Source organism: Glossina fuscipes, unplaced genomic scaffold, assembly GCF_014805625.2.
Source record: "Glossina fuscipes isolate IAEA_lab_2018 unplaced genomic scaffold, Yale_Gfus_2 59, whole genome shotgun sequence".
Lineage (NCBI taxonomy): Eukaryota > Metazoa > Arthropoda > Insecta > Diptera > Glossinidae > Glossina > Glossina fuscipes.
The window spans coordinates 5,520,545-5,534,600 of NW_023998431.1; the positions used below are offsets into that span (position 1 = coordinate 5,520,545).

The 14,056-nt window shown below is 33.1% G+C and overlaps 1 protein-coding gene across 1 annotated transcript in view; it reads left to right on the forward strand.

Annotated features, from left to right (window-relative positions):
- Nucleotides 1–14,056, forward strand: part of LOC119637442 (serine-rich adhesin for platelets) — a 95,196-nt gene that overhangs the window by 69,353 nt on the left and 11,787 nt on the right. Inside the window, exons 7-10 of the mRNA XM_038033461.1 lie at nucleotides 1,683–2,238; nucleotides 2,801–2,922; nucleotides 3,032–3,106; nucleotides 5,502–5,671. Coding sequence (XP_037889389.1) covers nucleotides 1,683–2,238; nucleotides 2,801–2,922; nucleotides 3,032–3,106; nucleotides 5,502–5,671 — 923 coding nt within the window. The remainder of the gene's footprint in view (nucleotides 1–1,682; nucleotides 2,239–2,800; nucleotides 2,923–3,031; nucleotides 3,107–5,501; nucleotides 5,672–14,056) is intronic.

The following is a 14,056-nucleotide window of genomic DNA, read 5'->3' on the forward strand; positions in this document are numbered from 1 at the left end:
TAATAATAATAATAATAATAATAATAATAATAATAATAATAATAATACAGAAAATAAGAAAACTACGGGCGAATGCAAAATATAAAGAATTTATTGATTAATATTGATTTTGATTTTTCGATCTAATTTAAAAAAAAAAAAAGGAAAAATGATTTCCTTTAGGAAAAAATAAAAAATAAATAAATATATATGCGCCAATTTAGTGAATGGATCTGAAACTAAATGAGTTCGCTAATATGCTACGTGACATTTTTATTTGTTAGGCATCGATAGGCTACATAAATTCAACTTAATATTTGCAATTGTTTAAACGCTATCTTTTACAAACGTGACATAGACCAAAGCCAAAGTTTTTTAATATTCACACATAACTATATCGATTTATGTCAAATGTCGTATACGCTTGCACTTTTTTGTATATAGTCATTAGGTTATGCCTTTGTAACTGATATATATATATATCTAAATATCATCTTGTTTTTTACGTTCGTTTATACCAATCGGCAAAGGATGAGAGGTATATTCAATTTCGCAAAACATTTGCAACGCCCACAAGGAAACAACAGACACATCAAACATCAAATTCTAAATTTAATTGGGCATGTCCGCCTGTATGTCTGTCCGTCTAAACAATATCTGTTATAAACATTCCTCGGGCCGTAAAAATGAAGCTATCGTCTCCAAATTCGGCAGAAACATTGGAAGCTCTTGCACTCAAATTGATATTGAAAATGGGCCAAATCGGTTTAACCACTCTGAAGGAAAATGAGAACATATCTGTTTTCCAAAAAGGAATAAAAAATTGATATTGCTCATTACTCATAAATTATAACAGCTAAATAAACAAAAATTGGATTGAAAATGAACGCATATTCTGTGGATAATGTTGTAAGATCTGCGCAAAAAAAAAAAAAAGTTGACCATGCCTACCCGATATTATAGAGTATACGAATTCTTAATCAGTTTCAAATTTGGAATACAACTAAATATGCCCGATCGTTCGTCTGTCCAACTTGTCTGTTTGCACAACTTTGTAGCATTTGTGGTAAACATTTTCCCGTTAGCGAAAATGATGATATCGCCTACGAATTTGCAAAAGAATTTGGAATTGACCTAAGCTTTTCGAAGGACACGCCTACAACACCCACGTGCTTATACAACAAAAACTTTCACTTTGAAAATAGAAGAAATCCAGCTGCGTCCACTCCATATTATAGAACATAAAAATTTTGTTCCTTAACTTCTTTTATATTTTTTGGGATAACGATGATGGGTATAAAATATTCGGTCCCGACCGAATTTAACTTTCTTACCTGTTTGTCTTTTTTAATTTGCTTATATGCCAGATGCACAAAGCGATTGTGCATTAGGCGTAGGACGTGGTGGTGTACACTTAGTCATTTAAGTGTTCAAATAAATGCATTTTAAAGGTAATGACTAACATATAAGTACCATACAAAACGATTTCTATACAAAAAAAAAAAAAAAAAAAAAAACGATAAAACGATTATTCTATAAATCTGCAAATCTGTATCCACTGAAATCACAAAAGCTTATAACTCGAGAAAAAAAACCGTCCAATAAGCACAACTAAATTCAAGCCTTCAAAATTTAAAGGTTCAAATTCTTAGTAAATCGAGTAAGAAAGTAATTTCCACAAACAATTTGTATTGTGTTTTCAGAGATCGAATTAATGTAGTGAAATCGCCGATCAACAGTAAACCGAAGCGTATGAATTTAATACCGGTCGACTCTGGCGGTGTTTTAACATTTCAACAAGCCATGTCTGGAGCTGTATCACCGCAATATTCTGCCACCTCACCGCTATATAACGATGGATGTATTCCAAGTAAAACTCAAGCACACAAATTTAACGCGTATATAAGTCATAGCAAAGGCAATGCAAGTGGTGAAGATAATGATACGGCAAAAGAGCTTGACGTGTTACTTGAAGACTCCGCGAGCAATGTATTAAATTCAACAGCTACATTTACACCTTGTTGCCCTCCCAATGGGCCCTTGGTGGCCGATACGCCAACACGCGACGATGTGCACGACAGGACAGGTGAAAACGTAGTTGACATGGATTCACCCTCAAGCATACCGCAAGAGCGTGGTGCCGGTGTAGGCAGCAGCAGTGCTCTAGCGAACGTTGCCAATTCTGCAACAAATGGTCAGATAACCAATAAGCAAAGGCAGCGTTTACGTACATCTAGTATGCCAGCCGAGAGTAGAAAGGTAAGAGAAACTGCAAAAAGGTAAACTGCATCTGAGTATTTAAGAATATTTTCACTTTATTGTAATCATTCTGATGCTTGCGTCGTAACACATATGTGCTTGATACAGGCATAGTCCAATTTAAACAGCTCGAGTTCAGTTGTTAGATAGCAGTAGCTTTATTGCTTTTCCAATGCTAGCGTAGTTTTCTTTAACTTTGAAATTCAAGAAAAAAGAAAAAAAAAAAAGAAAAGAAAAAGGCCAAAGAAATTCATTTACTCTAGAGATGAACGGTACGGTACATTGAACTGCCGTTATACATTGCATATTGCGTTGTTATAACTGCCTATGTGCTCTTAACTGTTTATATATGCATATAGAAAAGTGTGCACATATGTGTTTATTTAATATTTTTAGTGGATGTAAAAAATTTCGGAAAAATTCTTTGCAAATATTTCTCCTTTCATTCAAACAAGTTTTCATTTTTCCTTAACATTCTTTATTATAATGTATAATATATATGTATATGCTTTGGTCTTGTCATTCTGTCCGTTTATCTAACTCTATTTTGTTCTTTTTTCAGCCACGTTTAGCCGATACACGTAGAGCAGCTATACATTGCGCAGACTTGGATTTAGAATATTATCGATTGCGTAGTTTTAGTATTACATCGCACGGCGTATGCAATTTGGGAGATTCTTTAAGGTAAACGGAAAAATTTAAATAACGCAAAAATATAAAAACAAAATAAGAGCAAGGAGTAAACGTAAGCGAATCAAAATATTTCTTTATATTTGATTCTCTTATTAAACAGGAGTCGACGCTCAAGATCTATTAATTCTGTCACATCGACTGGCACCTCAAATAGCGGCTTGGATCGACATAACAGGTACATTATTTATAATTAACTACAAACTATTATAATTAACCTTTTTACAAAAGTTGAAAATCTATTAATTGTTTCATTTGAATCTTAAGCAATTGGTCAAGCTATCATCAGAGGGAACTTAGTACATAGCGACACCATCAGAAAGTCTCACGGACTTTTTCATTTCTTTTATCAATAACTGCAGCACCTCTGTCAATTAGCAGCAATTCAATTGTACATTTATATATAAATGCATCTATACGAAATAAACCAAAAACTGATCAATTCCGAATCACTTTCCAAATCGAATTAAGCTTGTTTGTCAATCTGTCCTTTTTTTCAATTTTGTTTTCTTGTGCTCTACCAACAGGCCGTAATATTTGAGACATTTTGATGGTCTTCGATGCACTGACCTGTTTTTGGTCAACCACAAAAGCTATTGAAAACGATTCGAATTAGACCATTTTTTCGACCACTTCCAATATAACGCCGTATTTTGAAAAGTCGATATATGACTATGTGTAGGATGGCGTGGAGTATTTTAGGGTGAGCCGCGGCCTATTATAGTTTTTTTTACTTGCTTACAACTAAAAATAGTTGCTTTGTGTAGTTGTTTGCTTCATAAAACGTACTTAACGCGTTCAATTTTCCCGAAATTTCACTTAGCCATTGATGTTTAAACGGTGTAAGTGTGACTTGTTTACAAGCTATCGTCAAGAATACATGAAAGTTTAAAGAGCTGGATGTCAATAAGCAGCGTTTACGACACTGCATACTATTCTGTTTCAAAGTGGAAACGAAGCAACTGAGACTACTGAAATGATTAAGTTGGCTTGGTTTCACCGCAAGTAAGTTATGCAAGAGTTAAAAAGTAGTTTGCGACATTTCGAGTAAAAAATTTCTGTCTTAAAAAGAATGAAACTTGCATATATCCGTACGACTCAAGCAGATGTAGCTCAGCAAGCGACTTATAACTTAGGATGGGCACTTTTATTGGGCCTTGCTGTGTTCTTAAAATGTGGACCCTTTCGATTACCACTTATTCAGGTCGATGCAATCATATTTAGCAGGTCGACGGTTTACAGAATTGAAAAGCCGAAATGCCACGATGACTATTTCGCCCCCGAACTCATAAGCTACCCGATAAGCGGGAAAGACCATAAATAATTACAATGAATATTTCCATCATTAAGCTTTGTAACAAGTACATTAACCACTGTTGAATATTATCAAAAAATAGCAGGAATTTATTTAAGATGATTATTTCTACAACGTAACTCTTTTTAATAATAAAAAATTTCTTTGCATATCTTTGATATGAAAATTTATTAAAGCTTTTGGCGTACATAAAATTTAGATAATATGAAATAAAGGATAAAATTTCGTTTCATCACATACTGAACCTACTTTTAGGGTTTTTCAAAAATGCGCACATATATGCTATACATCATAGCGCACATTCACTTCAAGACGCAAAAATTTTCTACTTGTGTTCTGCAGACATTTAATAAAATTCTTGCCCACGCAAATAATGAGAACGAAAGAGCAAGCAATTAAACGATTGCTAATTAACAAACCTACTACAGTTATTGGTAAAAGATATGTACAAATTCCGGGAGATTTTACTATCTTGCATTTTGAAGATTCTGTGGGTGTTTTCATACTCTCTCTCTCTGCTATTATCTATTATGTTCACCATAACGCGGCAGTGGCACCACGTACTCGACGCGGGTTATTTAATGAGATTATATATGCATCTAAGTGTTAATGTGCGTGCATGCCTACTTCAATTTTTTTTTTTTTTTATTTTTGTAGAATATACATGGAAATTTTTACTTGTGTATTTTATAATTTATAATTTATAGGTAAAAAACTCAGAAATCAGATTTTCCCTGACTATAGACGTGTCTTTCGCTTGCTTTATTTTTGTGATCAGAAGTATGTTTACAGACGTTGCACAGCCCGACAGACGGACTGGCATAAATCGATTCAGAATTTGATATTGGCTTTATGATGTCCGTCTGGGTGTTGCAAACTTTTGGATACAACGTACTTATAATTTACTATATAAATATCCAGAATTACAGTAACCATAGTAAACTGTTTCATTGTATTAGAGGAATAACACCTACCCACCAATTCTGTAAGTTATCCATTTTTACTTTTAGGTAAAATGAATTTTTTATACACTACTATCAGTGACCGTCTTCCACTTGTGAAGCGATCATAATAATAATAAATAGATTTGAAAAATTATACAAATCACATAAATTTTATAACGACGTGAAATTTCAAAGTTATCGATACATTAAGGTGAAATTCATCGAAGATTTGTGCAAATTTACAGCTGTTTGCTATCAAAAAGTTTGATCTAAACATAATAATGTGTATTGCCTTTCCTTTCTTTTATTTACAGTAACGCATCACGCACATCTGGTGATGTACTAATTGAAGAGGCCTGTGTTCATAAAGCGCAAATACCTGTTTATAAAATTGCCATGTTGGGCACATCCAGTGTCGGCAAAACCACATTAACGTATCAGTTCACAACATCCGAATACATTTGCGCCTATGATTTAAGTTTAGGTGAGTCATCGATCATATGCCTAAGATGTAAGATTCTTTTAGTGTCATTTAGTTTTTATTTTTAATTTTTTGAAAATTCCTTTGCTGTCCATCTGCGGATATAATACATGTTCGCTGCTTTCACATATGTGCTCTTTAACCACAGTCGTAAGGACTATTTCAAAAATCGCCCAAGTCCATCGTCATTGCGAAAGAAAAATTAAAATTATATTTTGTAAAATTTTCATTACAAATGTTTAAAATTTCAGGCCCCTCAGGTACCGTGACCTTCAGAGATCCTACGTTCTGAAATCAAAAAATCGAACTATTTTTTTTTTATTAAGATGAAGTGGCCAAAATTTCAATAAGATTGCTGGATTCGTTAATGCTCAATATGATAGTAGCCGTAATAGCAGTAGCAGTAGTAGTAGTAATACTAAATGCAGTAACATCGACATGAATCTTTGGAGGAATATTCTTGACGTACTGTTCTTAGTTAAAATAATAAGGCAAAAAAAAAACAGTTTTCGAAATCTCAAAAACCATGTAGTCCTTCAAAGGGTTATGTCCTATCTACACTTGTTATATTATGATTATAAAGGTAAACAATTTTAAAAGAACAGAAAGATCGATTTTCCGAACGAAGTTGTAGAGCCGTTTAGCATGTGTTTTGAGTGCAATGAGGAACTTGACAAGTACAAGAAAACTATTAAGTCATTTTCATGGTTCAGGCATAGCACATAAGAGGTAAAATAGAAATTTCTTCAATTTTCGCTTATTCGCCTTGAAGTTTAAAACTTCTTACATGGGGGTCATGAGATTTTCTTAATAAACTAAAATTTGCGAATTTCCGTATTGATTTTGTCCAAAAAATTTAAATTGAAATCATTTTCCTTCTTCGTAAATTAATATTTCGAAGAAACCCACAAACTTTCCAACATTTTCAAAAAAAAAAAAAAAAACAATTGAATTAACAATTTTTATATAATTTAAGGTTTCTACATCTATTCTTTTAGACGAATTTAGACAAATTCTTGCTTTGGTGGTGAACAGAAGATGATATTATCTTTAAAGTGCGTCCGCAATCAGTAAAAACTCATTTGAAATAGATGCGCGAGAAAAAAATCTCTGCTCTATCTTGCAAATAAATATGATACAAAAAGCACACATAGTTATGACTGTTAGAACATTCGATACAAGTCAATATATTTTCTTCTGAAATTTCATTTCTATATTATATACATGTTCACGGATGCCTGATGGTGTTGTAATAACGTTATTATTCATTTATATTGGACTACTTAGATGATGTCGAGTAAGAGCTTAAAAAACTGCGGTGCTGTAGTATAATTCGTAATATAAAATACTGTGCACATGCATAGGACAATCATAGAATCAAGCAATCTCGACCACACATACACACACCTACAATAACGGAACAAGCACAAACTTTTAAATCTAGTTTCACTTTTCTCTTGCTGCTCCATTGCTTTATCCTAGTAGTAAAGTTGTTGACTGGTTGGTTGAACGCAATTATAATCTACTTGTTGTACTTATTTTTACATTTTAATTGAAAGGGAAATGAAACTAATTGTATATGAAAGGATGTGTATAGCTGGAAATAAATGTTAAATGAACGCAATCAATGCGGATAAGAGTATTAAAAGGAGTATTTTGATAAAAAACAAAAAAGTTAACAAATGAATTTAATATACCCTTAGCGTAACACTTGACAATCTGATGAGAATTCGTCTTATTATTATGGCCGATCTCCGAAGGTGAAAGAAAAAAGAAAAAATGTTTTGATTAATAATTAATAGTCATCGGCATATGGATCATTTTTTTTCTCTTTTTTTAATGTAAAGTAGGATCAGATTGATTTGTCCTTTTTTTGGTGTGCTTCCCTACATATGATACCCTATCTAAAAGAAGTGAAAACACTAAAGTGAGTCGCAGCCCACCATTAAATGATTCTCAAAATAAAACTTCGTATGGAGGGTGGTTCAAAAATTGGTCCGATCCGAACTATTTTCGTTTGCTTTCGTAGTAGACAGATGGGCAGAAAAGCTTAAATCGATGCGAAAAGTTATTCTGAATCGATCGGTGCAATGAAAGGTGGGTGGAACTTAAGTCCATCTCTTGTGATCTTGTGCCTTGTACCATAAAATAAGTAAAACTAAGGTCATTCCATTTTAATCCATTGGCATTGCGATGAAATTTCAATCCTAAAATGAGCAAGGAAGAGTAATTTGTGTAGACTAAACATTTTTCTTGTTTTCCAACGTAAACCAAACTCTGATTAGCCCATCTATTATCGTTTTATGGGACAAGCTTTTGTCATTTTTGTGATAAATGAAAAAAAACCGAGCTAAACGTGCTTTCATCGATCACTATCATTAGCAATCTGAATCTGATCTCTGAATTAAAAAAATGTCCAGACCAAGCAAGACAACATAAGCTGGATCAGGGCCGAAAACTAAATAGTACTTTATTTTTTAACTCCGTCCGTTTTGATATTATGCTATTGTTACGGAAATCCCAAATTCAGTTCATTCCAGCTAAGTAATAATATCCCTAAAGAGGGAAGAATCAAATGCACATTAGCAGCGCGTCATGCAGCTGCCGGCCGAGGAAAACGAGTACCAGAAGAGCAGGTTAACGGATTAAAAATGAAACTATAAAATTATGTACTGGTAATATGCTGGTAAAAAAAAAAAATGTATATAAATGGAATATTTGTGGAAGGGAGAGCAGTAGAAAAAGAATTATTGAGCTGAGCAGCTGAAAGTATTGCCAAAAATAAATTGTGAATAATCCTACATTTAAGGAATATAATAGTAAATAAAAGAACTTTGAAGTGTATTTCTTTTGACCAAAATATCCATGATCTTATAATAGAAAAGCAGAAATTTGTAACACTATTGTGGTATTTATATTTAATATGCTTATCCTATCTCAAATCTATTATGTGCAAAAGCACTCGCATAAACCATGATCTTGTATTTATGTTAAGTTGTTAGTCTCGTTTATCAAAATATTCAAGCAGGTAATGAAGCGTAGTCGTTGATATGAGTTTACTGAGTTCAACATTAGTTAGAATTTATTGTGCAATTATTGTTCAAAACACAGACTTCAAAGGGCAGATAATGTAAATACATTGTAATGTGTTTAGATTTGTGCAAAGAATGTTATCAACTGCGCTCGAAAAGAAACTCACATGTATTGTCCGATATAAGTGAGAATTTTTTCTCTTATTGCCTGGTTCAACTCTATCAATGGTTGACTGTTAAGTTGCTTTGTGGAGCCGCTAGTATCGTGGGAGGATCTTATATCGAACAACAACGACACAAACTGATTGAATTATCTCTTTGTTATGTACAGTAAAAGTTCCTTAATCGCGCTTCCTTTATTCGCGGTTTCACTATTCGCGGATGAAAAAAATGCGACCAATTCCCATATTCACGGCTATAAATTTCTTTATTCGCGGTTTTTGAGAGTGTAAACAAACAGAATGAAAGGAAGCTTGTTACTCAATGAATAAGGTATTGTTGCGCCAATCGCAAATCTAGTTCATTTCAGCTAAGTAATTTCCCCAAATAACAAATTGCCCAAAGAGGGAAAAACTAAATGCACATTCGCATTCAATTAAATTGATTTTTTTATTTTGTCACCTAGAAACTTATCCCCTATAATCCCATATAAATTACCATTCCGTATTCACGGTTTCTGTATACGCAGCAATTTTATGGAACGTATCCTCCGCGAATAAGGAACTTTTAGTGTAATTTCAAATTTTGACTTGATTTATATCGATTGCACACACTTCGGAAATGATCACTTTTTCGTGTATCTTATTGCGGAGAAGGCATTTTTAAGTGAAGGGAATCCGTTCAGTTTGGAATGCGCTTTCCTTATGTTCACCCACTGAACAAAAATCCAAAACGTTTAAAGTGATTTTCAATGGCCTTGTATGGTACACAACACATAGCTTGTATTTTTAAAATAATTTGAATATAAATTTTTACATTTGGGACTTCGAACGGGTCATCATAACTTGAGATGACCAATTAGATTAAAGATTGAAGTACATCTAAAAGGGTTGCCGAACGCGATTTCAATTGTTTAAAGCATTGAAATTGTGCCTTTTGCAAGTGCTATCAACGAAATGAGGGATAACAAAATCAGAAAATGTCGCACCTTTGGAACATAACTTAAATAAGTCTGATATCACATCTGAAGAGCAAAAAATCATTAACTTGTCGAAGCCCTGACATCCTCTGAACATTCTTCGAAAGAAAAAAGCTTTATGAAAATTGGAAAACGTTGTATGATTTTTGGGAAGATTCTTAAAGTCTTAATAAACGAGTGGACTCGACCAACTTACACTGATTAAAGTTGTTATAAAACTTGTAAAATGCTGTAGGCAGACTAGTAGGCGGTGAGACTTGTATGAGTATCTGCTTTGGAATAAAAATTACTCCTCTGTGTCGCTTATGGACGCGTGTATTGATATGAACGAAATGTCTCTCCCAGGCCCACGATTCCCACCATGATTTTTCCATTCTTTGGAACTGATTCAATCATTTTAACTTATTGATTGGTCTGCCAACACGCCTACCTGGTAGGCATTTCGTATTAACTATTAACTGAAAATTTCCATACGAGAAACCCATACGAATTCATTTGAACCTTATCCAACTAATATTTTGTTGTTCTAACCGAAGAAGCAGACTTGCTCAGAGCAGACTGGCCCAGCCTTTGAGATTTTTTAAATGGAAGAATATTGAATCATATAACGGTGAGCAAGTTTTTCCTTGTCTACAAATCCACTAAGAAGCCTTGAATATAGAAGGCAAACAAATTGTAAAGAACGTTTTATAAGATTAGTATTTCTGATCTTCGTAGTTTATTTTACACAAACAATCACAATTAATATGTCTGGTCGGTTGCTCTTCTGAGAATACTAGTGTAGTTTCAAAAATGTCGATTATACATGCATTGATAGGCTTGAAAATGTGCTTACATCCAAGATGCAATGTAACGTAATGGTTTATTCAATTGTTACTGTTTTGTATTTATTCATTTTAATGTTTTTAATTCGATCAAGATTTTATTTCTGAAATTGATAAGGATGCCGCTTTATTACCCTCAAAGATATCCTCCTTATTTTTAAAATTGATTTTTTATTCATTTTAAATAACATACCGTTCATTAACTCTTTTTTAAATCCTTACATTAAAAAATTCATTATAAAATAATTAATCGGATTATTACGAAGAGTAATTGCTTAATATATGTTATACGTGTACGCAAGCCTCACGTCATATATGTTCATTTAATTACTTTTGTAAATAGTTTATTGTAATCTTCATTCAATGCGAATTGTTTTCATTGTAAATATTTCATATGAAGCTTATCTATAGAATCATATAAAGTGCATTCCTTCAATCCTTTTGAGTGTTGCATTCATTTGTGTAAATTTAACATAACCTTATGGTACGATAAATCATAAATATATGTAAATGGAGAAGCGTTGAAAATAGTAATTTAATGTAAATTCTCTTCCCTATGGTAATGACTTATATTGTTTCGAAACTAGCGAGAGTCGGATTTCCACAGTACGAATCACATAAATTAACCCTATGGGAGCTATTCTGATATCGTATTTTTTTTTTCTCTGATTTGAAGAGTATGTCACGGAGCATTAATGTATATTAAGATTAATTGATGAAAACATCAATTTCAAGTAAATTATTAAAAATTACGTTATTCGTAATTTCGATCCGATAGATTCCAATAAGCGAGAGGATAACAAGAAACAAAATTGAATCGTACTTTACAAGACAAAGCAAATCTTGATTTTTGACTGTTATAGGAGTTTATTTTTTTGATTTTTCCTTGATTGAATTTCTTTTTCGTTTTTCTTTGAGAAATCAATTGGAAAGCAGCCTTATTACAAGGAGTCCAAAAGTTTACTTAAATTTTAATTCTACGTCATTTGTGCGGTAAAATGTTGCCAAAGGCGAAAAACGCAGCAGAAAGGCTGACAGTGTCGAACAAGTAAACGCTGAGTTTCCGAAGAAAATAACCTTTACTTTTTTTATGCGGATTCTGGGCCATTTTTCTGCGAAAATGCAACCGAATAGACCATAACGATAAATGAATGATGCTGGTTATCGCGGCATGCTAATCAAATTGCTTTTGCCTGAATTACAATATGTGATTTCGAAAGGCCCGTGACTCACGCCCTGCAGATCAGGAAACAGTTCAGTTATTTTTTAGACACCCTATATATTAGAATGATGTAATGATGATTAGTTCCAAGTTCAACTTTCTGTATTCGTTTACGCAGTTTATACGCTTTCGATGTACGCCATTGAGATCTGTTTTCGTTAGGTAGTTTACGAATCAGAGAAATATTTATTACACGATAGCTAATGCAAAAAAGCAATAAAAAATATTTTTTTTGCTAAGAAATTCGCAGTGGCTTTCCTAACTTTAGCAGCTCGATAATTTTACTAAATTTAATAGCTCTATAAAAAGAATTTGTGGGGATGTTGTTGGATGAAATTTTCTTGTCGGCTGATGTCGTACAAATGCTTCATGATATTTTCATAATTGAGTAGACGTTTCCTCCGCTGTAATCAATATCTCGGCCAGATTTATGTTACAAAAAAAAAAAAAAAAATTAATAACGCAAACATCGCACGATAATATCTTCTGTAAGCTCGACATATGCTTTGCTGGTTAATATCACGAGGTCAATGTGTAAGTAAAATTTGCACACATACATTGATACTTGCATCAACGCAGTAAACGCTTATGTTGTGTTAGCCTATGACATCTATGGAGCCTTCAACGAGGAGCTTAGTGTTAAGTTATACCTTACATGGCAAGAAGAACCATAGCATCTTTGCTCTTGAAAGTTAAGAAAAGAATCCTTCATCAAGAATTGTAACTGAAGGACTAAGTATGTCACGTTAAAGTCAAAGCCACGTAGCTGGTGCCTAAGGCCAAGTCTTGGGTCGTTTATGAACTATTAATGAACATTTTCTCTCACGATATCCAAAACGAAAAAGGTTCAGTTGCACTGGCTAACCGTTCGTATTAAATGACGGTGAAATAAGACGGAGGTGAATGTTTTCGCAAATTAGGCCTTTGGCCTGTTCTCTTGTTCCGGTTCGCCTGTATCGTCTCAATATATCGAAATGATTCGTTTTGTATTTTAACTATGTTTGCTCTCTTCATCTTTGTAAGTGACGTCATTTGAATTTTATTTAAAAATTTTAAAGCAACTTTATTCATTATTTTATTGATTCGCCTTATTTCGCGCTGTCCTTTGTGCTCCAAATGTCAATTTAAAGTCCTACTAAGATGTACAAAGCTAACACGCAATTACAACATTAAGTTAATAGCTGGATTTATTTATTTGTTTTATTACATCAGACTGTGTCGGCTACGAGGTAAATTACCTTTATAGCAACGTTCATAACGAACGCTTTCATCTATCCGTTCATCCTCTCCTGTGTCTCACTTTGTACTAGTTTTTCGCAAACCTCTTTCAGGCATACGCACAGCAACGATATTTTCTTAAGATTTCGTCAATAACTTGATTTTGTGAACGCTTCAGATTTAGAAAAAAGAAAAAAGGAAATTAAGTCGTATGCACAGACTTAAAAACTATACATAATCGTAACATTCTTAGATTTCTCACTTCCCAACGGATACTGAAATGTTTCTTTGATGTGACAATCCTAGACATGCCATTATTAAAATTGACATTTTTATAGCACTAAAAATCCATTATTTAATTACAAAGTTTCCATACTAAAATGAAATTAAATTTAAAGCAATTAATGCATGTTTTGCACTGCATTATAATTTAACTATTTAATACATTAAATATTGGTTAGACACGTTCCGTACTCTTTCTTTCTCCTTTTTAATTCAAAATAAGCAAGAACATCACAGCCAGTAAACGCCAACTATTAGCTACCCTACCCAACTTCGCCTAATTCAGCCAGTAATTACACACGTATGCATATAATATACAAAATTTAGGCCTATTAAAGTGATTCAAATTCGTTAATGAAAATTGTAGCGTCTTACTATATAAAGATTAGGAGGTTATATGAGAAGTGCCTTCAAAATACAAATACTGTTACAGAGTGAAAGTATTTGATATATAATTTTGAAAGTTAGAATTTTATTTCATATAACGACTTTTCAAATTGTGACGATATATGAGAAGTGGAAAAAGAGGATCGATCGAAACCAATTTCAATAGCGTTCTTTCTTGGGCAAAAGCACGTCAGTGTTCCAAATGTCATCAAAATACCTTAAAAATTTGCGATCTGTAGCTTAAACATAAATTTACATGGGCAGACGGACAGACGAACAAACGGA